We start from the raw sequence: 27,074 nt of genomic DNA, 5'->3' as shown, positions 1-27,074 counted from the left end.
CAGGAAAGCACCAGAGTGTCATCTTTGATTTTTGTGTTCAAGCCCAGGACAGGGTCTTGAACATATACAAATGTGTGGCAGTGAAACATTCCAAATTATGAAGAGACTTCTCAACTGAGGGATCCTTTCCTCAGTTGAGGGTCATCCACAACAAGGGGACAAAGTTTCTGGGGCTGGTCATTTAGGACTACGATGAAGAGAAATTTCTTCACCCAGAGGGATTTGAACCTTGCACAATTTGAGCATTGAGGATACACCATCATAGAACATAGAACAATACAGCACCAGAACAAACCCTTTGGCCCACTATGTCTGCACCCACGATGGTGCCATTCTAAACTAAGCCTATCTGCCTGCGCATGGTTCTTATTCCCCTATTCCCTGCCTGTTCATGTGTCTGTCTAAATGCCTCTTAAGCATTGCTATCATATCTGCTTCTACCACCTCCTCTGGCTATTTAGGGTTTAGATGGACGGATTTTTTTGTCAGGATTTGATTGGGAATCAAGGGATATTGGGAATGGGGGTGGGAGCAAAGTGAAGTTGATTCTGAGGATTGTCATGATCACATCAAGAGGTAGGGCAGACCTGACAGGCATATGGCCTTCTCCAACTCCTGTTTCTTATGTTCTTATATTTACCAATTGATCCACGTCTAGCAGTGCAGCTCAGGTACTCACTCAATCAATGTGGCTGGCTGCATTACAATTATTTATATCAAATTACTTGATGTCACTATCTGCCTTAAGTAGATTTTTACAGTTGTTTCAATTCATGCCCAGCTGTTAAAAATTGCCAATTTATCTGGGATTGCTCCTTCTGTAAATCTGACTGGCAGTCTGAAAATGTAATTTACTCTGGTGTTTGAACCAGATGAGCTGGAAGAAGGGAAACACCAATTGAGAAAAGATACATTTCATGAGCCATTAATGTATTTATTGACTGTGATGCGAGAGTGCTTGGGATCTGCTGGTTAATAACAATTTCCAAAGAAAGAGAGATATCTATTCTACTGCCTCCAGGCTTTTAACACAATCTTTATGATAAAAAAGAAAATGCCTACTCACTCTTGATCCAGTCCATCCTAAAAGTGCATAGGCAAACTGCTGAGTAGGCACAATGACCAGATCCACACGGATAGCCTTCCAATCTTTAACTTGAGTTTTTACTTCAGGTTCTGCCCCCTTATCAGTTGGCCTTGCTGCAGACACAGAAGACGTACCGAGGACTCTGTTCTTCACCAGCGCTTTGTTCAATTTTAGGATAAGAAAACATTTTTGAAAATGATCCATGGCATCATATTTTTTGCTGGGTAATTTTCTTTTTTCAAATGTGGCCTCCACCATATCGTAGTACAGAAGCAGACCCTGAGGAAAGGGGAAATAATCTGTGAACAAGTTATTGATTGATATCATAAGCAAAGCTGTCCAACATAAAATTGTCAGATTTACAAAATAATACATTTCATGTATGAAGAAAGTTATACCTGTACATGACCTTCAGTTCAGCATTTTTACCGCAGTTGTCAAGCCAGTGAAACTCATTTTTTTCCTCCATACTTGTGACAGTTCACATTTTGTTATTTGACCAAACAGTGAAAAGAAGAAATGGTTTTCTAAAAACATCCCTGGTGACAAATCTCATCTTCCAAATAGAAGGCCAGTGCTGCAGTATCAAGCCATCCTAATTGCTAATGCTAAATCCTTTCAAGATGTTAGTTCCTATGACAAGGTTACGATGCAAACAGTCAACCTGTGCCTCCTTCACTTTACCATTGGTTTCCAGGCCTCCAGAGGACTGTCACATTCTGAGCTGACTGCAAAAAGGCATTGTTTTTCACAGCAATACAGTTTGAGCAAAGAGTACAGTGATGAGATTTCTGCAGTTCAGATGCAATATGAATAAAATAGTTTCACCTCACTTAATCTTAAATCTATTTATAGTAACTATATAATCAGGCATGAAAACTCATGAGTGAATTATATGGTGGATGTAAAATTCCCTACAATTAAAGGTAAAATAATTTTCAATACGTATCCATGAACGCTCTCCATGTGATTAACATCTTGAGTTTGGTGAAAGAATATTGAGTTGCAATTAGATTAGAGTCTATTTTTTTCAAAACCTGCAAAGCACTTTTGAATAATAAAAACAGAATATGTTGGAGAAACTCAGCAGATTTGACAGCATCTGTGGAGACAGAAACAGAGTCAATATTTTGAAACAACGATTCTTCTTTGGAGCTTCACTTTAGGATGCTTTTCTACAGTGAGGAGCTACAAATTGCTATGATATATAAATCCTGTTGATGGTTCAGCACACACAGAAGAATAATGGGCCAAATGAATTCCTTCTGTGTTGTAAATTATATAATCTATGATTCTTATGTTCTTTAACTTTTATACACAGACAAGAATGGTATAGAATGTAGTCAGCCAGAATGAACATGAACAACACCAAAAGAGAAGATGGAAATTGGAAAGAAAAAAAAACCTACATGCTATTTATAAAGTGTACATTCTTAAAAAGGACAAATAACATGATGCTTTGAGCTTTAACTTGGTGATAGCTAGTTGGCAATGCAGAATGATGCCAACAGCACAGATTCAATTCCTGAATTGGCTGAGGTCACCATGAAGATCCCATTTTCTCAACCTTGCCTGAGATGTGATGACCCTCAGCTTGAACCGCCACCAGCCATCTCTTACTAATGAGAGAGCACCCTTATCATTCTCTAGGACTTTGGGAACTTACCTCTCTTTGGTTTCAAATTGGGACCATAGATTATGAAAACAATCTACCAGCAAGAACAATGTAAGTGAACAGCTAAAATGGTGTAAAATTTGCCTACTACTCGATTCCTGTTAGAAACCCTTTGACTATGGCTTTTTATGGTGGAGCTGGTCAATAATAAACTTTCTCAGTAAAAAGCAATGGAATTAGTTTCATAAGTCTGATGTGACTGCTATCTGAAGCTGGGGGAGGCAATGGCCTCGTGGTATTGTCACTGGACTGTTAATCCAGAGACCCAGATAACATTCTGGGGATCCAGGTTCAAATCCTGCTTTGACAGATGGTGGAATTTGAATTCAATAAAATATCTGAATTTAGAATCTAATGACAACCATGAATCAATTGTCAGGAAAAACAATCTGGTTCACTAATGTCCTTTAGAGAAGGAAACTACCATCCTTACCTGGTCTGGCCTACATGTGACACCAGACCCACAGCAATGTGTTTGACTCTGGCCTGCCCTCCAGGCACTTAGCAATGGGCAATAAATGGCTGCCTAGCCAGCAGCACCCTCATCCCATTAATGAATAAAGGGAAAAAAGTTAGAATCTGTGTTCAGTTGTGATTAATGCATTTCTAAGATAGATTTGAGCTTCTTTGCTACTTTCTGATTATATCCTTACATTTCCATCCTAAACATTCACTATTTAATGTGAGCACCTTTTTGATGTCACTTATTTGGACAGATGAAGTGTTGGAAGAGGAGGAGCAGCTGCTTTAGAACTGGGGCTTGAAGCAAGTGGGCCTCTTAAAAGGCTGCGGCTAAGGCGAGCTGCTCACAGCTTATCTTACTTATCTACCCACATTGTCTATAGGCTAAGAGTTATTTTCCTGGACATTTCTGAGACGTAGTGTTCAAGGATGCTGCAATTTTGCAGGGAGGCTGTTGCCAATCTCTGCAATCTGTCATAACAGAACTTGTTACCAAATAAAACATTATCGTATGTGCTTTGCCCAAAGGGAAGTCTTTGACTCAATGTAGTCTTTCCATAGATCTCCATGCTATGCCTTGACAATAGCTTCCTTCAATGTTCAAGCCGGCCAGCATTAATATTCTCCTCCTTCATCATCTTTTTCATTGAAATCTTTCCACCATAATGTCTCTTACAGGTTTGCTTCCTTTAAAATGTGCCCTGCCCAGTCTCCCTCCTTCTCCTAATTGTGTTCATTTCAACATTTGTTACTTTTTGTGGAAGCAGATCCTTTCCATTCTCTTCCAATCACACATTTCAAAGCTATTTATTTACATGCTTCCCTCCTTCTGCAAGCTCTAGTCTTAGATCCATCAAAAAATAACACTCTGACTCAGGCTCTCTACATGTTGCTTTTTCAAATTGTCAATTCAACTTTCTGATTAGCAACTGTCTCTTACTAAATATCGTTTTGCCCATTGTTATCTTTGATCTTATTTGTTTGTTGCATCTTCCATCTGCAGAGACTATGCTTCAAAAATACTTGAATTCTTGCACCTGTCCCAGTTCTCTTCCTTCCATGAATATATGAATATTTCTTGATGATTTAACACTTGCATTATTTTGGTTTTGCTAAGGCTCCTTTTCATTCCAAAGGTCCTGCCTGGTTTTACTCATCTATCCTTTCCCTGTGCTTGCTTCAAGCACTTTGTCATTAGCAAATCTAATTGAAGTTATCATTTGCTCCCCTCCCCCAATCTTAACACTAGTTTTCAAATGCTTGTTTGATCAGTGCTTCTGCAGAGACATTCAAGATGACTGGTGACAAACAACACTCATCAAACACACTTCCAATTGAAACATGGTTCCGACTCCCCATTGCCTACACTCACTGTTGCTGTTTGTACCATGCATGGATTTAGTGAGTCATCTATCTCTCCGTACTGTTCCAATGTATTTTTGCTAAGACAATGGCTGTAAATTCACCGCTGCCTTTAAACTTTTTATAATGGGCTCTTGTCAGGCTGTTATAATGGGACATCACCTGTTATTTTTTATTCATTCAGTGGATGAGGAGGCTCACTGACTGGGCCAGGATTTTATTATCCACCCCTAGGTGAGAAAGTGGTAGTGAGCTGCTTTGTTGAAACATTGTAGTCCATTTGGTGCAAGTAAAACCACAGGACTGTTGTGGAGGGAGTTCCAGGAATTTGACCCAGCAGCACTGAAGGACTGGCAATGTATTTCAAAGTCAGGATTGTTTGTGGCTTGGAGTCATCATCAAGGCACCAGAGGAGTCCAGCTCAGCTGTGCAGGGGACATTTCCACACCATCAGTGTCTGACTGGTGCCTGACCATTGATAAAGTGGATATTGTCATGTTCACCAATTTCACAGGCAACAAATGACAGATTCAGTCATTGAGCAGTGTAGCTCACATTGACTGGGCACTGAAATCATTAAAATGAGCAGAAAACTACACAAAACTAGTTTGCTTCCTTCATCCAAACATCATTTTAGGATGAACATCTCATTGTGATCCTGGCACCTATTTTCATGAGATAATGAATTTAGCACTAGAATCTGTCATTAAATCATCAACCTATAGAGCAGATTTAGGGCTGGTGATTTCTGAGGGCAGCCAAGAACAGAATCTAGAACTAAGCCAAAAAAAAAGGAACATTGACATTGGTCAGTGAAGTCTTTAGGTCAGTAACTAGTGGGAAAGAAATTGGTCAGTGAGGTCTTTAGCTCGCTAACTAGTGGGAAAGAAGTAGAACAAGTTTGCAAGAAAATCACAGAGAGAGATGTGGACATTATAGAATAGTTATAATGGGGGACTTTAATTATCTAAATACAGACTTGGATAATAGCATAAACAATAAAAGACAGTTAAGAGTTCCTAGAGTGTGTTGAGAGGCGACTTCTACAGCAGCAAGCTTCCAGTCCAATGTGAAAAGAGGCATTGCTGGATTTGGCATTTGCAAATCAGGTGAGTCAAGTAGCCAGGTATCAGTACACAAATATGTTGAAGATAGTGATAATTTTATAATAAGGTTTAAGATAGAAAATGACAAGGAACAATCCGATGCATAAGAGCAGGGTATAAGAAACTTTCAATGTGGTATGAATCAGATTCAGATAAATTGAAACCAGAATTGTAGCTGAAGAAACTGTTTAGGCACAGTAAAGGTGAATACCCATGGAGCGAACAGGTAAGGCAAACAAATACAGAGACATGTGGGTGAAAAAGATACAAACGTGAAGATGAATATGAAAAGTATACTTAGATTAAATGGATTTTAAAGGTATTGGGAGAAAGCAGGAACAGGGTAATGAGTTGGATGATCAACCATGATCATGTTGATTTGCAGAGATAGTTTGAAGAGCAAAATAGCCTCCTTCTGCTCCTATTTCTATCTTTAAGTAGATACTAGCAGCTCTGCAGCACCATGAGCATGCATGACTGTTGATATTTCATTGTTTCATATTTCCCATGCAAAGGATCCACAATGAGAGAGAGGTGAATGTGGACAGGACAGGTGTGGCAACGTGGGGTATTTGCGAGTGTGGACAGAAGGGTGTCAACACCAAGAGCAGAGAGATAGCATCATATGGCCTTCCCCTTTCCGATGTCAGATTCCACAATCAAGCATATGACCCTAAAAACCACAAGAAAACTAAACAGTGTTTGTTGGCTAGCCTTCTTGGACAGTGAGCTCCCCACCATTGCTGGTTGAATGGGACAGAGTGAAGCTCTTAAATTGCCACTTAAGGTGTTGTACCACTGAGCAGAAAGGTAGCCCGAAAGGCTTCCTGACCCTGACTTAACAGGGTGAAGGCATTGGGATCTCTCAGTCAATTACAATGCATCCCCCTCTACCAACGCACCTTGGCGGAGGACATTAGATTGCACTTAACACTTAGTACACCTATAAGGCGTATCCTCAGTAGCAAAGCTGGTGCAAGATTGATGATCACATTGTGTAATGATGTGGTGGCCCAAGACTTTTCACATTTCCTAAGCCTTTGATGGTGCCATGAAGATGTCTGCTATGAAATTGAACTTGTTTCTCTGTGATTTCAGTGGGAAAACTGCACTTGGAATTCTAATGAAGCCTAGGAGGTAAAATGCCCAAGTCTGTTTTCTGCACCAGAAGGTAAAATCTTTATTGAAGTCACGTTACCCACCATTGACCCAGAACAAGCCTGGAGATAAAATCAGAGCTAATATAATTCTTCCTTTTTCTAATTAGATTCAAAGGTTGAATCTCAAAAGAAATTAACTTTTATTCTTAATATAATTGCAATTATAAATCTGTTCTGCCTTGAATCTAGTGAACAAACGTTCCTGATGCATTGGCTGATTTTTGGCTAATTTTTAACTTGTGGTGGTTCTTGCTTTTCCATTAGATGTTGCTATTCGCATAAAATAAATGACATATACATTATATAACATTAATTACAGTGACTTAGCAATAAGCAACTTGATCGATCAGAGTTGATATCTACCCGAATGTCCAGCTTATTGACTATCTTACGAAGAAAGTTTTCATCCATGGTTTCTGGGCAGTTGATCAAAAAGTCCACATCATGGCCAGTCTCCTTACCTCTGTAATAACAAAAAGATCAAAAGTAAGAGTTGCAAGTAATCAGCTACATAATTTTAACACAGATAATCTTTGTGAATGAAATAATCTTAAATTCTTCTCCAAAAACAATAAATGGAGCAACATTGAGTTCACTATTTGCAACCAAGAGATTTCAAGAGTTTTTGTGCTCAGTAATGACTTTGTGTGAATTGACAACTGATCATTGATACAATTATGAAACACAACCGTTATCTTAAAACTAAAACAAAGTGTGCTACCTTTCATCCCAATGGACACAGTTCAGATGTTTCAACTGATATGAGAAAGTGATATGAGTAATATTACTTGTCATGAATCTGATTCAGTTGTGTCATAAAGGATGAGCAATATCAACACACTGAAGATTAGCAAGCTCTGCTGCCCACTTTCTCCACGAGCTATGTCACAATTGTGGCATGGTTATATTATAAATTGCTACAGACTTCAATGTCTCAAACTATGGCACTGATATGAAAAGCATTATCAAGAGAGAGACAAAATCAATAACATCACAAAAACACTGCTTCCCTATCTTTCCATGATGTTGAAATTAAATTATTTAGACTGACCGTTGAATGAATTTATCACTAGGATTTATAATTTGCATTTTTTGAACTCTTATTTTTTACTATTGATAAATTTGTTAAATTTCAACATTTCAATACATTTACAAAAACGGGTTTTTTTGACCCAATGCATCTATACCAAAATTTAAGCTCCACACTGGCCTCTTCTCAAGCTTTTTCATCTAACAGTTCGTTGAAAGTGGAATCACAGGTAGACAGTGTGGTGAAGACAATGTTTGGCACGCTTGCATTCATTTGTAAGGTTATTGAGAATATGGGTTAGGATGTCATGTTGTGGCTGTATAGGACATTGGTGAGGCCACTTTTATAATACTGTGTAAAATTCGGGTTGTCCTTCTTTAGGAAGGATGTTGTTAAACTTGAGAGGGTGCAGAAAAGATTCACAAGCATGTTGCCAGGACTGGAGGGTTTGAGTTATAGGGAGAGGCTGAATACGCTGGGACTTTTTTTCCCCCTGGAGTGACAGAGGCTGAGGGGTGACTCTTATAGAGGTTTATAAAATCATGAGGGGCATAGATAAGGTGAGTAGCAAAGGTCTTTTCCTAGGGTGGGGGAGTCCAAAACTACATGACATAGGTTTAAGGTGAGGGGAAAGATTCAAGAAAGGACCCGAGAAGCATCTTTTTAACGTAGAGGGTGGTGCATGTATGGAACGAGCTACCATAGGAGGTGGTGGAGGCTGGTACAATTACAACATTTAAAAATATCTGGATGGGTATATGAATAGGAAGGGTTTAGAGGGATATGGGCCAAATACTGGCAAATGGATCTAGGTCAGATTGGGATATCTGGTTGGTGTGGATGAGTTGGACTGAAGGATCTGTTTCCATGCTGTATGACTCTACAATCCCAACAAGCTTCAACATAGGGCAGGATTGAGCAGTAAATATTCCGGGATATAAAGTGTTCAGGGAAGATGGGGAAGGAAGGAAAAAAGGAGAAGTTGTTGATTCAGGAGAAAATAAGGAAACAGTAGATTTCCCAGTGCAGCCAAGAACAGAATCTAGAACTAAGCGAAAAAAAAATGGAACAGCTACATTGGTCAGTGAGATCTTTAGGTCACTAACTAGTGGGAAAGAAGTAAAACAAGTTTGCAAGGAAATCACAGAGAGAGATGTGGACATTATAGAATAGTTATTATGGGGGACTTTAATTATCTAAATACAGACTTGGATAATAGCATAAACAATAAAAGAGAGTCAAGAGTTCCTAGAGTGTGTTGAGAGGCGATTTCTACAGCAGCAAGCTTCCAGTCCAATGTGAAAAGAGGCATTGCTGGATTTGGCATTTGCGAATCAGGTGAGTCAAGTAGCCAGGTATCAGTACACAAATATGTTGAAGATAGTGATAATTTTATAATAAGGTTTAAGACAGAAATTGACAAGGAACAATCCAATGCTTTAAGAGCAAGTTGTAAGCAAATTTCAATGCTGTACGAATCAGATCCAGATAAATTGAAATCAAAACTGTCGCTTAAGAAGCTGCTTGGGCACAGTCGAGGTGAACACCTATGGAGGGAACAAGTAAGGCAAAAAGTATAGGGTCATTTAGGTTAAAAAAAATACAAAAATGAAGATGAATATGAAAAACATACTTAGGACAGATGTCAGGTTGAGAAAACAGCCAATAGCCAGCCTGATTACAAAATTCCAAGAAGATTGAAAAAGCAGGTAACAGAAACAAAGAGAATATGAGAATAAACTGGCAGCTAACCTAAAGAACATTCTAAAGTCTTCTATTAAGAAAAAAGGGAGTGAGCCTGAATAGGCTTCAAAAAGAAGTTTTACATATGGAGCCAAAAGGCATGCCTGAGACAATTAAATGAAAAGTTTGCATCTGTCTTCACCAAGACAAAAGATATGACACAGGTTATGCTGAAGCAGGATATTCTTTAGACAATTAAGGGGTTTAAAATTGATAAGGCAGAGGGTTTTTTTTTACAATCATCATGGGATTTGGGCATCACTAGTTAAGTCAACATTTATTGCCTATCTCTAAATACCCTCAAGTAGGTGGTGGTGAACTGCTTATTAGTAATGGATAGGCTGGGAAGTGTGGAGCGATCAATTCATTTTGGTGAAAAGAATGTGAAGAGACAATATGAAATAAAGTATACAATTCTAGAGGGAGTACAGTAGCTGAGAACCTGGATATTTATGTGTATAAATCAATGAAGGTGGTAGGACAGATTAAGAGTACGGCTAATAAATATACAGTATCCGGGGCTTTATCATTAGCAACATATAAAAGCAAGGAAGTTGCATTAAACCTGTCTAAAACATAATGGTTCTGGGAACTACATTAAATAGATGAACACTTGAAATGCTATAACATACAAGGTTACAGCCAAGTGCTTGAAACTGAGATTCAAATAGATGGACATTTAATGACCAAAGTGGAAATGATAGGCCAAAGGGAGTTTTCCATGTTGTAAAAACTCTATGAATGATATGAAGGCCTAACTGATGATGCAGATAACATTCATGGGAATGGCTCCAGGGTTGAGGAACTTCAGTTATGTAGATAGATTGGAGAAGCTGGGATTTTTCTCCTTGGAGAAGAAAAATTGAGAGGAGGCTTGTTTGAGGTGTTCAAAATTATGAGGAGTCTGGATAGAGTAGAGTGAGACAAACTGGTTCTATTGTTGGAAGAATCGAGAAACAGAGGGCACAGATCTGAGATAATGCAAAGCGATGACAACACGAGGAATGGATTATTCTCGCAGCAAGTGAAGAAGGGTCACTGGACCCGAAACGTTAACTCTGCTTCCTTGCCATAGATGTTGCCAGACCTGGTGTGTTGCTCCAGCAATTTCTGGGGTTTTTTTGTTTTTAATCTCCAGCTCTGCAATTCATTGTTTTATTTCGTTGTTAGCTGTTGAGTGAGAGTGTGGTGGAGGCAGGGTTAATGCATTCAAGAGGAAGGAAGTGTAATAATTTAAATGAAGAATGTGCAGGATAAGTCAAGGAGCAATACTACATGAGAGGGAACACACACAGCAGGTTGAAAGATCTTCTTCTGTGCCTATACTCATTCTGTGACAAAGGCATGATCAGCTAGACACAGAAGCAGGCTCTCAGGAGTCACGGGAAAGTCAGCTGTTCTTAGGCCAGCAGTGAGAGCTGTTGGAGCTCCCGGAGGCTATGAGATCATGGGTGATGAATGGAAAAACCCACAGCATGTGTGTGTGCAACAATGGGTCAGGGTTTTGAGCAAGAGCTCTCTATTGGGAGACTGGCCATCTCAGGACCGACCCTAGGCTGCAGCACTCTGAGCAATTAGAAGAATAGTTCACTGGAGAGGATGCAGAGGAGATTTACCAGGATGTTGCCTGGGCTGGAGTGTTTTAGTTATTGAGAGATTTGACAGACTGGGGTTGTTTCCCTTAGAGCAGAGGAAATTGAGAGTGGACGTGATTGAGATATATAAAATAATGAGGGGCACAGACGGAGTAGACAGGAAGAAGCTTTTCTCCTTCGTGGCAGGATTATTGACCAGGGGGCATAGATTTAAGGTAAAGGCCAGAAGGTTTAGAGGAGATGTGAGGAAAAACTTTTACACCCAGAGGGAGGTGGGTCTGGAATTCACTGATGGTAAGGGTGTGAGAGGCAGAAAACCTCATAACATTTTAGAAGAAATATTTAGATGTGCATATGCATTGCCAAGGCATATGGGCCAAGTGCTGGAAAATGGAATTAAAATAGTTAGGTGGTTGTTTTTGTCCAGCATAGAAGTGATGGGCTGAAGGGCTTTTTTCTTATGCTAGGGATCTCTATGGCTGTATGAAACAGACTGATAGGAAAATCAGCGGATTAGCAATGGATGACATTTAAAGCAGATATTTCACAATGGCCTGCAAAAATTTAGCCCATTCAAAAGAAAAGGACTCCATGAGAAGGGTGAGCAACTTGTGGTTACCAAAACAGTGGTCAAGGAGAGTATCCAATCAACACCTAAGTCATACAGAGAGACAAAAACTAGCAGTAGACCAGAGAATTGGGAATCTTTTAAGAAAGCAGCAGATCCCTAAAAAGCTACTAAAAAGGGAGGAAATAGATTATGAAAGTCAATTGGCAAGAAATATATTTTAAAAAAATCAAGAGCCTCTATGTGTTTCCAGACAAAAAGGAGTAGCAGTTAAAATAAGTGTGGAATCCTTATAGATTGCAACTGGGAAATTAATAATGGAGAATAGGGAAATGACAAATAGTTCAACCAATATTTTGCATTTGTTTTTATGGTGAAGCACACTATAAACATCTCAAAGATAATAGATAAGCAAGGTACTAACGAGAGGAAAGAGGTTGTAACATTCTCTATTTTGAGGGAGAAATATTTGACAAGCTAACGAGACTAAAGGCAGACAAGCCACCAGGACCTGATGGCCTGCATCCAAGGGTTTTAAAGTAAGTGGCGGCAGAGATACTGGAGGCATTGGTTGAAATAATCACCAAATTCTGAGAGGGTTCCAGCAGATTGGAAAACTGTTTATGTGACACTCTATTCAAGGAGAAATGGAAACCAAAAACATGAAACTGTAGGCTAGGTAGTGTAATATCTGTCATTGGGATAATGTTATTGATTAAGGAAGAAATAGCAGGACATTTAGAAAAGCTTAATGTAACGTGATTTTGTTAAAAGGGAAATTATTTTTGATAAATTTTCTAGAGTTCATTGAGGGAATAATATGCAGAGTTGATAAAAGGTAACCAGTAGATGCAGAATATTTGGATTTCCAGAAGGCATTCAATAACGACATAAAACGTTATTGCACATGATAGGCACTCACAATATTGGTAGTAATGTATCTGCTTGAATTGAAGATTGGTTAATATACAGAGAGTCAGTAGTAGTGCATCTTTTCCAAATTGGAAACATACAAGTACGGATTGCACCTGAATTGAAAGGGGACTAATATACTGGTGAAGGTATTTGCTGGAGCTGGTTGAGAGAATTTAAATTTGAATGAGATTGGGGGAGCGGAGACCCAGGGAGATAGTGAAAAACGAGAGATCAGTCTGAGGCTGATGCAGTTGGGAAAAGGAGCAAGTCAAACAGTCAGGGCAGGCAGGAACAAAGCAGAGAACAAGGTAGGACTGATAAATTAAACAGCATTTATTTCAATGCAAGAGGCCTAACAGGTAAGTCAGATGACTTCAGGGCATGGTTGGGAACATGGGACAGGGATATCATAGAAATTACAGAGGCTTGGCTCAGGGATGGACAGGACAGGCAGCATAATGTTCAAGGGTATAGATGCTATAGGAAAGATAAAAAGGGGGGGGTAAGAGGGGAGGGGTAGTGGTGTTTTGTTTAGGGATAACATTATGGCTGTACTTAAGGAGGATATTCCTGGGAGTATGTCCAGGGAAGTTATTTGGATAGAACTGAAAAATAAGCAAGAGATGATCACCTTATTGGAATTATACTATAGACCCCCAGTAGTCCACAGGAAATTGAGAAGCAAATTTGTAAGGAGATCTCAGTTATCTGTAAGAATAATAGGGTGGTAATGGTGGGGGATTTTAACTTTCCAAGCATAGACTGGGGCTGCTGTAGTGTTAGGGGTGTATAAGAAAATTTTCTGATTTAGTATGTGGATGTACTTACTAGAGAAGGAGCAAAATTTGAGCTACTCTTGGGAAATAAGGCTGGGCAGGTGACTAAGGTGTCAGTGGGGGAGCACTTTGGGGCCAGTGATCATAATTCTATTAGTTTTAATGTAGTGATGGAAAAGGATGGATCAAATATAAAGTTAAAGTTCTAAATTGGAGGAAGGCCAATTTTGATGGTATTAGGCAAAAAACCTTCAAAAGTTGATTGGGGGTGGATATTCACGGGTAAAGGGATGGCTGCGAAATGGGAAGCCTTTAAAAATGAGATAACGAGAGTCCAGAGACAGTACGTTCCTGTTAGGGTGTAGGGAATGCTGGAAGACTGGAGAAATTGAGATTTTGGCCAAGAAAAAGAAGGAAGCATATGTCAGATATAGACAGCAGGAACCAAGTGAATCCCCAGAAGAGTATGAAGGCAGTAGGAGTATACTTAAAAGGGAGATCAGGAGGGCAAAAAGGGACATGACATAGCTTTGGCAAATAAGGTTAAGGAGAATCCAAAGGGATTCTACAAATACATTAAGGACAAAAGTGTAACTACGGAGAGAATAGGGCCCCTTAAAGATCAGCAAGACCACCTATGTGTGGAACCGCAGAAGATGGGGGGGATATTAAATGAATATTTTGCATCAGTGTTTACTGTGGAGAAGGATATGGAAACTAGAGAACTTGGGGAAATAAATAGGAGCATCTTGAAAACTGTCCATATTACAGAAGAGGAGGTGCTAGACACCTTAAAGCACACAAAAGTGGATTAATTCCAGGGACCTGATCAGGTATACCCTAGAACTCTGTGGGAAGCTAGGGAAGTAATTGCTGGGCCCCTTACTGAGACATTTGTAGCATCAATAGCCACAGGTGATGTGCCGGAAGACTGGAGGTTGGCTAACATGGTGCCGTTATTTAAGAAACATGGTAAGGAAATGTCAGGGAACTATGGACCAGTGACCCTGACATCAGTGGTGGGCAAGTTGTTAGAAGCAATCCTGAGGGACAGGATTTGTTTGTATTTGGTTGGGCAAGAACTGATTAGGGGCAGTCAATATGGTTTTGTGTGTGGGAAATCATGTCTCATTAACTTGATTAAGTTTTTTGAAGAAGTAACAAAGAGGATTGAGGATGGCAGAGCGGTGGATGTGAGCTATATGGGCTTCAGTAAGGCATTCGACAAGGTTACGCATGGTACACTACTTGAAATACAGGGAGAACCACCTATCTAGATACAGAACTGGCTCAAAGGTAGGAAACAGAGGGTGATCGTGGAACATTGCTTTTCAGCCTGGAGGCCTGTGACCAGTGGTGTGACACAAGGATCAGTGCTGGATCCACTGCTTTTCATCATTTATATAAATGACTTGGATGTGAACATAGGAGGTATGGTTAGTAAGTTTGCAGATAATACCAAAATTAATGGTATTGTGGAGAGTGAAGACAGTTACCTCAGAATTCCAATTACAACCCATTTTTGGGCTGTGGGAGGAAACCAGAGAACACTGCGGAAACCCACACAGACATGGGGAAAATGTCTGTGTGGAGTCTGCACATTCACCTGAGGTTAGAATCAAACCCAGGTCCCTGGCACTATAAGGCAGCAGTGCTAACCTCTGTGCCACCATGCTGCCCAAGGTTAGGCCTTTATTCAGTCAAGTTTAGAAGAATGAGGGGTGATCATAATAAAACATACAAGACTCTGAAGATTCTGAAGGGGCTTGACAAGATAGATGCTTGCACTTGAGGGGAAATCTCAAACTAGAGGACATGGTCACATAACAAGGGGACATTCATTTGAAATTGAGATGCAAATCAATTTCTTCTCCCAGAGTGTAGTGAATGCCTCAAATTCTGTACCCAGAGGGTTGTGGGGGCTAGATCACCAAAAATATTTAAAGAGGATGGAGATGGATTTCTGCAATTGTGGAGTTGAGGGCTATGAAGAGCTGGCAAAAAAAAAGGTGGCTTTGAGGCATGGCGCAGATCAGCCATGATCTTTTTGAATGGAAGGGTTGGCTAGAAGGGCAGAATAGCCTATTCCTGCTCCTTTTTTCTTATGTTCGTATATTCTAACAAAGGCAAACACAGGAGTTTCTTCTACTTGTAATCATGCAGTTTTTGTCTTTATGAGCATCATGTTAATATTACAAACTCTACCAGGGAACCATAAAGCAATGGAACCAAATAAGCTCCCAACTTAACCAGCTACAATTCACATTTTGATCCAAGCGGGTTTGCATTGGAAGGTCCTATTTTTGTGATTAAACATTCTCAGGTTCTACCTGTTACTTGTTAAAATGTCCACAACAAGGTGATTTTTAGAAACTTGATGTTCTTCTATATTAGAAACACATTTTGATAACTGTCATGTAAAAATTAATAGTGAAAGAAAATGGGATTAATTTATCAAACTTGGGGGTGTGTGAGTCCTTGTTGCGCATCTGTGGTTCTGGAGTTCAAGGAAGCAATCCCTGCACTCAGTTAATTCATTCTCAGATAAACGTAAACATAAATATGTTTTACATTTTTACATTATCAAATGCTTTTGATAAATAAATATTGATCACTGACTGTAACTTCCACATTGTCATCCTTTCTAACAAATCTGGTTAAAATAGCAGTAGGAAACATTTCCTTACTTTGCTTGTCAATATCATTAAATTTATGCTTTGGTGCAATAACTCTATTCCCTGGGTTAGGTTCTCTTCTTGGATTGTCACCTCTACTATAGTCTAACATGTCATCGACAAACCATCTGTATAGTTGACAGGATAGATGAATGAAAGGTGTCTTCCCTGGCTGATGGCCATGAAACTTGGGGAGAGAAAGTCTCAAACAAAGAAGTGACCAAGATGATGAATAATTTCTTCACTCAAAGGGTGTTGAATCTTTGGAATTCCACACAAGAGGACTGTGAAAGCTCAGTCATTCAGTATATTCAAGACAAAGGTCAGTATATTTCTAGATATTAAAGATATCAAGGTGCATTGGAATAATGTGATAAAATTGGCCCGAGGCAGAAGGTTTACCATGCTACAGTTGAATGATGGAACAAGCTCAAGGAGCTGAAAGGTCTACACCTGTTCTTTTTCTTACGTTCCTAAATCATATTGGAAGTACAGCCAAGAGACTTAATTCTTTATCTAACATACCGAAATTGATCCTTCACAGTTAAAACTTTGAATATTTTTGTTTTTGGCCGTAAAAGCAGACCAGTATGTAACATGTCACTTAACAGGTTTGTTACTGGGTTTGCATTAATACAAAACAGCATGCAATCAATCTCTTTCAATAGCATTACCATAACCACTGAGCAATGTGAGAAGTTCCATTGAATGTGTAAACATCAATCTTGATAAAATCATTTACAGCTTGAGGTAGCTTTCTGAATGATTATTGGTATGCATTTAGCTTCAGGACATGACCAAAATTTCAGAGAGATACACTTTCATATAGATTACTCCCGTTCTCCAATTGTCTTAAGAAACTGAAAATAATTAAGAAGAGACAATAGTGCTGCAAAATTGTGCATTCATTTGAGGACAGAGCTTAAAGTCATTTTCTCATGCCATAAACTTTTGAATTTGTTATTGTATTTACATTCTTCGATACAATCAGTTACTCTGTAAGTGGATACAAAAACTACAGATTTAAGAACGGATCCAATAAGGAAGGACTATGTAGACTAGACCTGGTATTGCTCAATGAATTTATGACCTCAGTGAAAGTAGTCCACAGTAGCAGCATTCATAATATGATTGAATTTTACACTCAGTTTGGAGGTGAGTAGAGCAAATCCAAGACTAGTATTTGAAATCTAATTTGAGGCAATTATGAAGGCATGAAAGCAAAGGTAGCTGAAGTGTACTGGCAAGTTGGATTTAGGGATAATCATTAGAGAAACAGAGGCAAACATTTAAGGGATATTCCAGATTACACAGAAGAAAAATTCTAAGTGTGCATGTGCCATCACTGTTAACTAAAAGAAAAATGAAGGATAGTAACAGACTTGGAGACAAGCATATAATTGTACAAAAATAGTTGGCAGGTCAGACAATTGGACAGAATATTAAAAAAATGCAAAAAGTGAATAAAAGATTAATAAGGTGAGAAACAGAGTTCTAGAGAATAACAGCTAGAAATATAAAAATTGATAGTAAAAATTTCTATACATATTTAAAGAGGAAAAGTTAACAAGTGAGCATTGACTCTACAGAATGTAAGCCTAGGAAATTAAAAGTGGGAAATATGGAGATAGCAGATTAATTGAAGAGGTATTTTACATCCATCTTCACCATGCAGGGTACAAACAACACTGCAAAAATAGCTCCAATTCAAGAAATGGAAGGGGGCAGAAACACAAGGGAATTATCATCACCAGTTGAGCAATTGTAAAAATTAGAGCTGTGGGCTGACAAATCCCTGAGTCCTAATGGATTTCATCATGAAGTCTAGTGAGTAGTGAAGGTTGATGTGTTGGTTTTAATTTTTCAAAATTTCTTCCATTTGCAAAAGATGCCATTACATTTGAAAATAATGACTGTAACACCATTATTTAAGAAAGGAGGGAGACAGAAAGCAAATAATGACAGGCTAGTTTGCTTAACATCTGTTAGAGGGAAAATGGTAAGAGCATTTATTAAAGACATTAGAGCAGGGCACTTCAAAAAGTTTAAGATAATCAGGCAGAGTTGACATTGTTTTGCAAAAAGAGAATTCATGTTTAACCCATTTATTGGAGTTTTCAGGAAGCAACATATGCTGTGGAGAAAGGAGAATTCATTGATATACTATACCTAGATATTCAAACCATTTGATAAGGTACTGAATCGATGTTTATTGCAGAAAATAAAAGGTCATCACGCAGAAATAACATTTGGCATGAATAGATATTTGGTTGTTAACGTGATCCAAAGAATAGCCATAACTGGGTCATTTTCTGGTTGGCAAGATTTAACAAGCGGTGTGCTACAAGGATCAATGCTGGGTCCTCAACCAAACACAGTGAAGTGCCAGAAAAACTCAACAAGTCTGGCAAATCTGAGGAAAGAGAAACATAGTTAACCTTTCAGATCCAGTATGATCTCTTCTTCAGAACTTAACATTTTATGTCTTCAATATCCTCAATATTTTATAGTTTATATAAATATGACTTGGATGATGGTGTCAAAGGTATGGTTGCAAAATTTGCTGATTACACAAACATAGATAGAAAAGTAAGCTGTCAAGAGGACATGAGGAGGCCTCTAGCAATATAAATAGTTTAGGTGGGTGGGCGAAGGTGTGTCAAAAGAATTATAATGGGAAAATGTGAAGAAAATGGGAAGAAAAAGTATGTTATCAAAATGGTGAGAGATTCCAGGATCAGAGAAATATGGGGACATAACGCATGAATTGAGAAAGGTTAGTCTGGATGTATAGCAAGTAATTATGAAAGCTAATAGAATTCTCTCATTTATTGCAAGGGGAATTGAATACTAAAGTATAAGTGAAATATAACTTATCTAAAAGGGCATTAGTGCACAATATCTGGAGTACTATATACAGTATCAGTGTCCTTATTTAAGGAAGGATGCAAATGCATTGGAAACAATTCAGAGAAAGTTTAATGGATTACGATCCGAAATGGCCAGGTTGCCTTATGAAAAAAGGTTGGACAGGCTAGGCTTGTATCCACTGGAGTTTAAGGTGACTTTATTGACTTGTATAATTCTGAGGAACCATGACAGGGTGGCTATCAAGAGCATGTGTCCCCTTGTGTGAGATTCTGGAATCAAAGGTCACTGTCTAAAAAAAATAAGGGGCTGCCATTCAAGACAGGAGAAAGGAGGATATATTTTCCTCTCGGAGGGTTATGTGTCTTTGGAACTCTCATTCAAAAAGTTGTGGAGGAAGAGTCTGAATATTTTTTAAGTAAGAAATAGATACGTTTTTGACAAGCAAGAAGGTGAAAGATTATGGGGCGGTGAGGGAATAGACATGAATATGGAGTAATCAGATGAGCCACAAACTTTTTGAATGGCAGAGCAGACTCGAGCTGCTGAGTGGCCTATTCCTGCTCCGAATTGATATACCAGTGGAGAATACACACCATTGTATTTCATTATAAATACGAACACGAAAACTGACAAAGTGGACCATTTTCAGCAAATAATTATAAGCTAAGTTTTTACTCCGTTAAGTTCCAATACACATCACTCTCATCACAAAACAGAATGACAAACCAGTCAACTTACACACGATGTAGACAAGCACTCAAAGACAAATCAAACATATCAGGACACAGGAGTGCATAAAACATAAGCAAAAAATAGCTTTGAAACTATGATATTCAGCTGCTGATATGACATCTGTACACTCAATGAGAAACAACAGCATCATAGAGATGTTAATACACAACAAACCTGAAAACCCTACTTCTGCTTTCCACCCACACAAAATACTAAAATATTCAATATAAATCAGTGTGTTAGCTGTACACCTTGTTTTCAGAGTTCTACAGATTGGACCAGAAACTAGAAGACAAATGCAAAGCATTTAGGAAAGAGACAAAGAACTGGATTTTATATAATTTCAGAAACAACGATACACAATTGGCCAGTATATTATCTTAAAATGAAAATAAATAAACCGTTAACAGAGAAACAGAACTGAGCAGAAAAGAAAGCCTCTGAAAGCAGATTTTCTTGTCTTGTTTGAAGAGGTATTCCAGAGTATATCAAACATTTACAATGCCTGGTGACAGAACAGGGGGAATACTGAAGCTCCAGGGTCTGGGTTTCTTCTGTTTGACGAACACTTCATTCATCACAAGGTACTCACTGCAAACTTTTTACTGGACATAGATTCCCTGTACTTGTGTCCAATGTCCTTCTGCAAGTAACAGTTACGTCTCTCCATGCATTCATACTATTTTAATCACTGTCAATTATCTATTGTATGAAATGATGAAACGTACAAATTCCGTGTGCTAAATAATGTATACAATTAACATTGTTTCAGGGAAAAAAATCTCTGCATGTTGTTGATTTTATGTAAATGAAACATATAGTCATGGAACCATTTATATAGCGTGAAGGAGATCATTTGCCCACTGCTTTAATGCTGGTTCCTGTGCAGCAATTCAATTCGCCTCATTTCTCTACTCTATTCCGATCGCCCTGCAAGTTTATTTCCTACAAGTGTTCATCAAACTTCAATCTGCAATCACTGAATGTTCTTGGTTTCTACCACCCTCGTGTGCAGTACATTCCATGTCATTACCACTCATTGGAAAAAAAAAGTCATGCTTTACTTATAGAAACCTTAAACCTGTCTCTCTTAGTCCTCATACCATCAGCCATTTGGAACAGGTTTTCCCTGTCTAACGTATCTGAACCTGTCATACATTAGTGGGGGGATGTGTATAAGATTATATTCAATACATTTTGAATACTTTTCTACCCCATTCTTTTCTGCTATTTGCTTTCCTTTTCTTCTGGAGGCCTTGATTTCTTGCTGATCGATCTTCCATGATATTATAGTGTGAATGGGATCAACTCCTTTCAAATCAATGGTAGTTTCAGAAGCCTATAATATAGTCAGATTGAAATTCCAGCAAAGTTGCCAGATAGTTTAAAGGTCTTAGAGATGCAATTGGACACTTGTAGAATGAGGCAAGAATAATGTATCCATTTAAAAGCCATCTACAAAAGGTTCATCTCAGTTCTCAGAATTAAAGGTGAAAATTGGGCAAGGTCTAAAAACGCGTGGGATTTGTGATACATGATTAACTCACATCATTTGTGACAATGCAGGCAAATTATGTACTGCCTGCTCATTTACAGGATACAGCATGCAACAGCTTAGTTGAGTGGTTACATTGTGTGTAGGGGACACAAGAACTTGAGAGGCAAGCATGAGTACAAGCTAACCTGAGGAGTAAGCCAAGCACTCAGTGCCAGGCATGTAACCCTGAGTACCTGGATGCAATGCCTAAAGAGGTTCAATCTCCTTGCAAGTGGTCAAGATCAGTGAATACACTTCCAAGGCCACAACCCACCAAATGCACCACAACCTTCATACATTGAGCAATGTACCATAGCCCCCATCACTAACCCAAAATTACCAATCACACCTCACACAGTACAAGTCACACTGCTGGATCCTCAAATTGATCATATTTCAATCCATTCAATTAAGAGAACATCATCCAAACACATTGGACCACACTCACTAACACACTTCCCTCCATCTTACAGGAAAAGCTATTGCAGAGCCAATGATACCAGCACTTAAGCAGTAGGGCATAGACACAACTGCAACTGAAGGAAACAGAGCTGTAACTGGCCATGACCAGCCGAGAGGATGAAAGGACTGAAAATGACAGCATATTCCTGTCTAATTGTCTTCTCATAGTCGGTTTCTCTCTCAACCTATAGATTTTTTTCTAATTTGCAGCTGCAGATATTGCAAACACGCACCTCTTCCCTCACCACAAACCTACAATTGTACTTTTCCCCTTTCAGATACACAAGAACTAATCTGACAATATTGCAGGAGTTTAAACCCCAAGATGATCAATTGGTTACACGCTTATAGACCCTAGCTCAGATACTAGCACTCTTTTAGAGGGTAGTACAGAGGCACGACCACACATGGTGAGCCTTTGAACATGAATGTTTTGTTTGGTAAACATGGTGTGCTTTATACAAGGTAGACAAACAGGAGGCTGGAAGAACATAGCAAGCCAGGCAGCACCTGGACAAAACGAGAAGTGAAAGTTTCGGATATTACCCTTCTTGCTGGTTAGGAAGGTTACTTTGTGGTGGTGGTGGTGTTTAATTTTACAATTGTGGCCAAGGGGATGCTATGATGGCCAGAGGGAATGTGCTGGACTCTGGTTGAATAGGAACATGTTCACCAGTACCACAACCGAATGAGTGAATCACAGATAGCCCAACTGGAAAGGGGATATGTTGTAGCCTCCTCTTCTTCCTGCTCCTGGTCACAAATCAGTATGTATGAAGTCAATAATACCCTGAAATCAGAACGTACAGCACCACTCCCTTTCAGCATCACCAACTGTCAACCATACTAGAGAACTGTGACAAAGCCGGAGTCAGTCAAAATCAATTGTCATGTAAACTCAAAGAATTTCATGATTCCTTTAAATAGCATTGGGTGGCCAATTCCTCCTACTGCTAGTACATGTTCAATAGTGCATGCTTCAAAGAAGGCCTTAGCCAAAACACTAAAGGTTGAGAATGGCAACGGTGTCAAATCAGCATTGTATGCTCACTAACATCACAATCTGCTCACTCTGTGTACTTCCAGTATTCAACCCTAATGCCCACACTAATGCCTTGCCAATGGGCTGTGCCACATGGGCTGTAATGGAAACTGGTGCACTCAGCACAAGGTAAATTTTTCACCAAAAGGGAATTCCAAAACTATTGTCTTATGCAATTGAATTTTACTGCTACATGATGAGTTACTTGCAAAGTTGCCCATTATAAATTCATCAATATATTATCGTATTGTTTCTTTTGTGTTTATTTAACTTTGCAAAATAAATTGATATTCTAAATCACAAGCAAGGTCTGATATGACGCATTATTATCTTTAAGGACCAAAGTGGGATATTATGAGGGCATAAATCCAGTACTAGAAGCAATTACTCAGGCTGCATTTGCTGTCAGTATCCTGGGCATCACAGAAAGCTTAGCTAAATTTCAAGGTAAAGTCAGACAATCATGACTGTTAAGGGATTTGGGACAGAAAGGAGAGCGGAATAACTTAGGATAAGGAAGGAAATGACTCAGAGAAATCTTGGGCCCTTTGGTGAAAATGAATGTTTGACTAAAACCATGGCTTTTTCAGCTTCTGATGCTAACCACCAGGATGTAGTAAATGACAAGGATCTCAGTTTGCTCTGTTGGTTCTGCCGATGTGATTTCAAAGAAGTCTTTTCCACATGATTGGGATAAGTGGAAGTGTGGCAGCTTTCCAGGAAACAGTGTTATTTTTCTTCTCCCCTAGAATCTGGAAAGGCCACAGCAAATTGCAAATCAGTGAATTGAACTTTCGTATTGAAGAAAGGAGAGCATCAGAAAGAAAAAAACTATTAGCCATTTAGTCTATTATCTGTCATCGTGAAAATACTAACATATATTATGAAGAATATACTATCAGGACATTCAGAACATCTAATACAATCAAGCAAAGTATGATTTGGTGAAACAGAAACCATGCTTATCATGGTGGTGGTGTAGTGGTGTAGTGGTGTAGTGATATTGCTGCTGGACTAGTAACCCAGGGACCAAGACAAACATTTTAGGGACATGGGTTCAAATCTCCCCACAGCAGAGAGTGAAACTTGCATCCGGAATATAAAACTAGCCCAACATGGACTGCGTGCACACTGTAATTGTTGAAACTGTCTGGTTCACAAATGTCCTTTAGGGAATGAAATCTGCCATCTTTGCCTCGGAGAAATGGCCCAGCCTGCACTTTTTTCTAAAAAAAAATAGAGTTCTTTAACAATGTGATGAACAATTTTGAAATCAGTAGTTTTATGGTGTTTGACATTCCACAAGGCATTCAATAAGGCATCATATGAAAGATTACTGCCAAAACAGGTGCTCATGGTGTTGAAGTTAATATAGTGGAGGAAAATCAGAATTTGCTGGAGAAATTCAGCAGGTCTGGCAGCATCTGTGGAATCAGAGTTAACTTTTTGGGCCCACTGACCCTTCATCAGAACTCAGTATGGCTCGGAAAGGTTGGTATATTTGCTGAAAATGGGGTGGTAGGAGAGGGAAGGAGAAAAGGATAGATGGAGATGGAGCCCAGAGAGAGAGAGTGAAAACAACATTTGGCCAGACAAAGGAATGGGTAAAGGTCAGCCTGGGGGATTCAATAGCTGCTAATGGGGACCATTAGGACCTGACAGTGGGTTGTTAGTGGAAGCAGCCCACGTGATGACAAGGTCTGGGGTCTGGGGATTGTGGTAAGGATGTGGGAGAAGGTGCTCAGTCCCTAATATTATTGAACTTTATATTGAGTCCAGCAGGTTGCAATAGTACATAAATGCTGCCCTCTCCACACTTCACATCAGCTCTGATGAAGACTCATCTAGGCTCAAAACATTAACTTGCTCCCTCGTCATGGATGCTGTCTGACCTGCTGTGATTTCCAGCAATTTTTGTTTTCAGTATACATTCCAGTATCTGCAGTAAGTTGCCCCTACCTGGTAATGAGGCGGATTTGGGAAGATAGCAAGTTTTCTTGCGCTAAGTCTCATAGAAAGGAACCCTCTATAAAACTTGCCAAAATAATCTTTTACTGATTTCTGGCAAATTTCTGCCCAAAGTCCACCCCATTGATCACAGTTCTCAAAGTGCAGTTTAATGCCTTTTGCAACAGCCACAATAGGATCTGTTTGAACTCAGCGCAGAGTTCTGAGTCTCCATTTCCCTCTTGTGCGAATCACACCCCACCCTCTGCTCCAGCCAGCAAAGTTTTGATTTCTTAGACTGAAGGGTGGGATTTCTGCACCATTTTTATGATCTGCAAACAATGCCTGACTCAATGAAAACTCAGCCCTTATCGATGTAAGCTACACGGTAAAACTCTGAGCAAAGTTTGTTGCTGAGGATAAGGTTATGTGTGTCACCCTTACAGCTGGCTTCAGGAGCTGCTTATGGGATATTTTGCTGTACAGTCAGTTAATTAGGCTCCGACCATAATAATTAATCACATTTGATGTCCTGGCCATTGGAGAATCTGTGTTGGAGGATAAGCCGCTTTGAAGACACTTGTGTGGCTGAAAGCTCCAAAAGTACTGCAAATTTACGGTGGGAAAGTAGGGAAAAACATTTTTGGTAATGATGTATTTAATAGAGGAAAGATTTTAGTTGTTAAGTAAAGAAATAAAATTTCTTGCTTCTTACACAAATTCAATATGTGAAGTGGAGACATAATAATAACAGTACAGCAAGCACCAACTCGTCCCTGCCTCCCTAACCTGTTCTTCCTCCCACCTATCCCCTCCTCCCACCTCAAGCCGCACCTCCATCTCCTACCGACCAACCTCATCCCGCCCCCTTGACCTGTCCGTCCTCCCTGGACTGACCTATCCCCTTCCTAACTCCCTACCTACACTCACCTTTCCTGGCCCCATCCCCGCCTCTTCGACCTGTTTGTTTCCTCTCCACCTATCCTCTCCTCTATCCCTCTTCTATCCGCCTCCCACTCTCTCCCTATTTATTTCAAAACCCCCTTCCCCTCCCCCTTTTCTGATGAAGGGTCTAGGCCCGAAACGTCAGCCTCTCTGCTCCTATGATGCTGCTTGGCCTGCTGTGTTCATCCAGCCCTGCACCTTGTTGTCTTGGATTAGATTAGCCTGGGGCAGTTCCTGGTAGTGCAGGTTGCTCACAACCTTCTGATTGTTGCTCATTATCTTCATTATAGTATGCAGCCCAAAACTAGAAGCATTGCTGAGCAACTGCATGTCTCAGCAGTGGGCCCTAGCTTGTGTAAAGCCTGCACTCCTTAAAGCTAGCCAAATTTATGGTAAAACAGCATCAGATGGTGACAAAACACATGCCTTAAAGAGTAAGATAAAGTCAAGATCTGTGCGTAGCACATTACTGGGTACAAGTGGTCTGCAGCCATTGCAGGACAAATGGATAACTCACCAGAGGTGGAAGTTACTATTGTCTTCTGATATAGATACAGATGGTCATGGGGTTGTTTATAGAAAAGTTGCTGATAGATATGCAAAGAGATAAACTGCCTTGAAAACACTTAAGTCATTGGAAGCTCCAAACAGTACTGCAAGTTTACCATGGGAAGGTGGGGAGATAATAATGATATATCTAACAGTGGAAAGGTTTAGATGGGAAAATGAATAAACTTGTGCATTGGCATGTCTCCTGGAAAGCCTACAGTGACTGTCAAAGAACGTGGAGGAGTCCATCACCAACTTGATCAGACCTTGGCAGGCAGCTTGGAGCCTACCCCCTCCAGAATGGAAATGGTCGTCAACTCCATAGCTGCACTTATTAACCCAACCATGATGTCTCAATTGACATTGCAGCACAAATAAAGCTGCTCTGCTTGCTGCAATGAGCAAGACTGGAGTCATGTAAACTCAGACTATTGCAGACAACTGGGTACAAAAGGGTTTGAAGGCTCTCACAGTTGCCCAGTCATCAACACAATACAAGAGCTGCAGAGGTACAGCCATAGAGGGGACACATTTGGGGTGGGAAGGAGGGGTTTTGTTACTGTCATTCCTCGGAGCACATACTATAGTGCTCTCTGAGGATGGCAATGTTCACTCTCTCAGCAAGTGTCCTTACTATTAGCCTGCCAGCCAAGACCACTGCCAATCAAGATTGTAATGCATTCTGAAATCAGGCATTCTACATCCAGTGCTATGCAAGGGTGTCTTGCAGGACCATCTGCTGCTTCCTCCATGAAACCTCAGCAGTTTTCCAGCTACTGACCACCATTTATTGTTCATCCCTAATTGCCCTGGAGAAGCTGGTGGTGAGCTATTT

The 27,074-nt window shown here is 39.6% G+C and overlaps 1 protein-coding gene across 1 annotated transcript in view; it reads right to left on the bottom strand.

Annotated features, from left to right (window-relative positions):
* dntt (deoxynucleotidyltransferase, terminal) overlaps positions 1-27,074 on the bottom strand; it is a 246,633-nt gene that overhangs the window by 78,022 nt on the left and 141,537 nt on the right. Inside the window, exons 8-9 of the mRNA XM_048609074.1 lie at positions 7,216-7,315; positions 1,067-1,366 (exon numbers count right to left, since the gene is read on the bottom strand). Of these exons, the coding sequence (XP_048465031.1) occupies positions 1,067-1,366; positions 7,216-7,315 (400 nt within the window). The remainder of the gene's footprint in view (positions 1-1,066; positions 1,367-7,215; positions 7,316-27,074) is intronic.

This window comes from Rhincodon typus, chromosome 20, assembly GCF_021869965.1.
Source record: "Rhincodon typus isolate 14 chromosome 20, sRhiTyp1.1, whole genome shotgun sequence".
In the NCBI taxonomy this organism is placed as follows: Eukaryota; Metazoa; Chordata; class Chondrichthyes; order Orectolobiformes; family Rhincodontidae; genus Rhincodon; species Rhincodon typus.
This window is presented reverse-complemented; position numbering and strand designations above follow the sequence as displayed.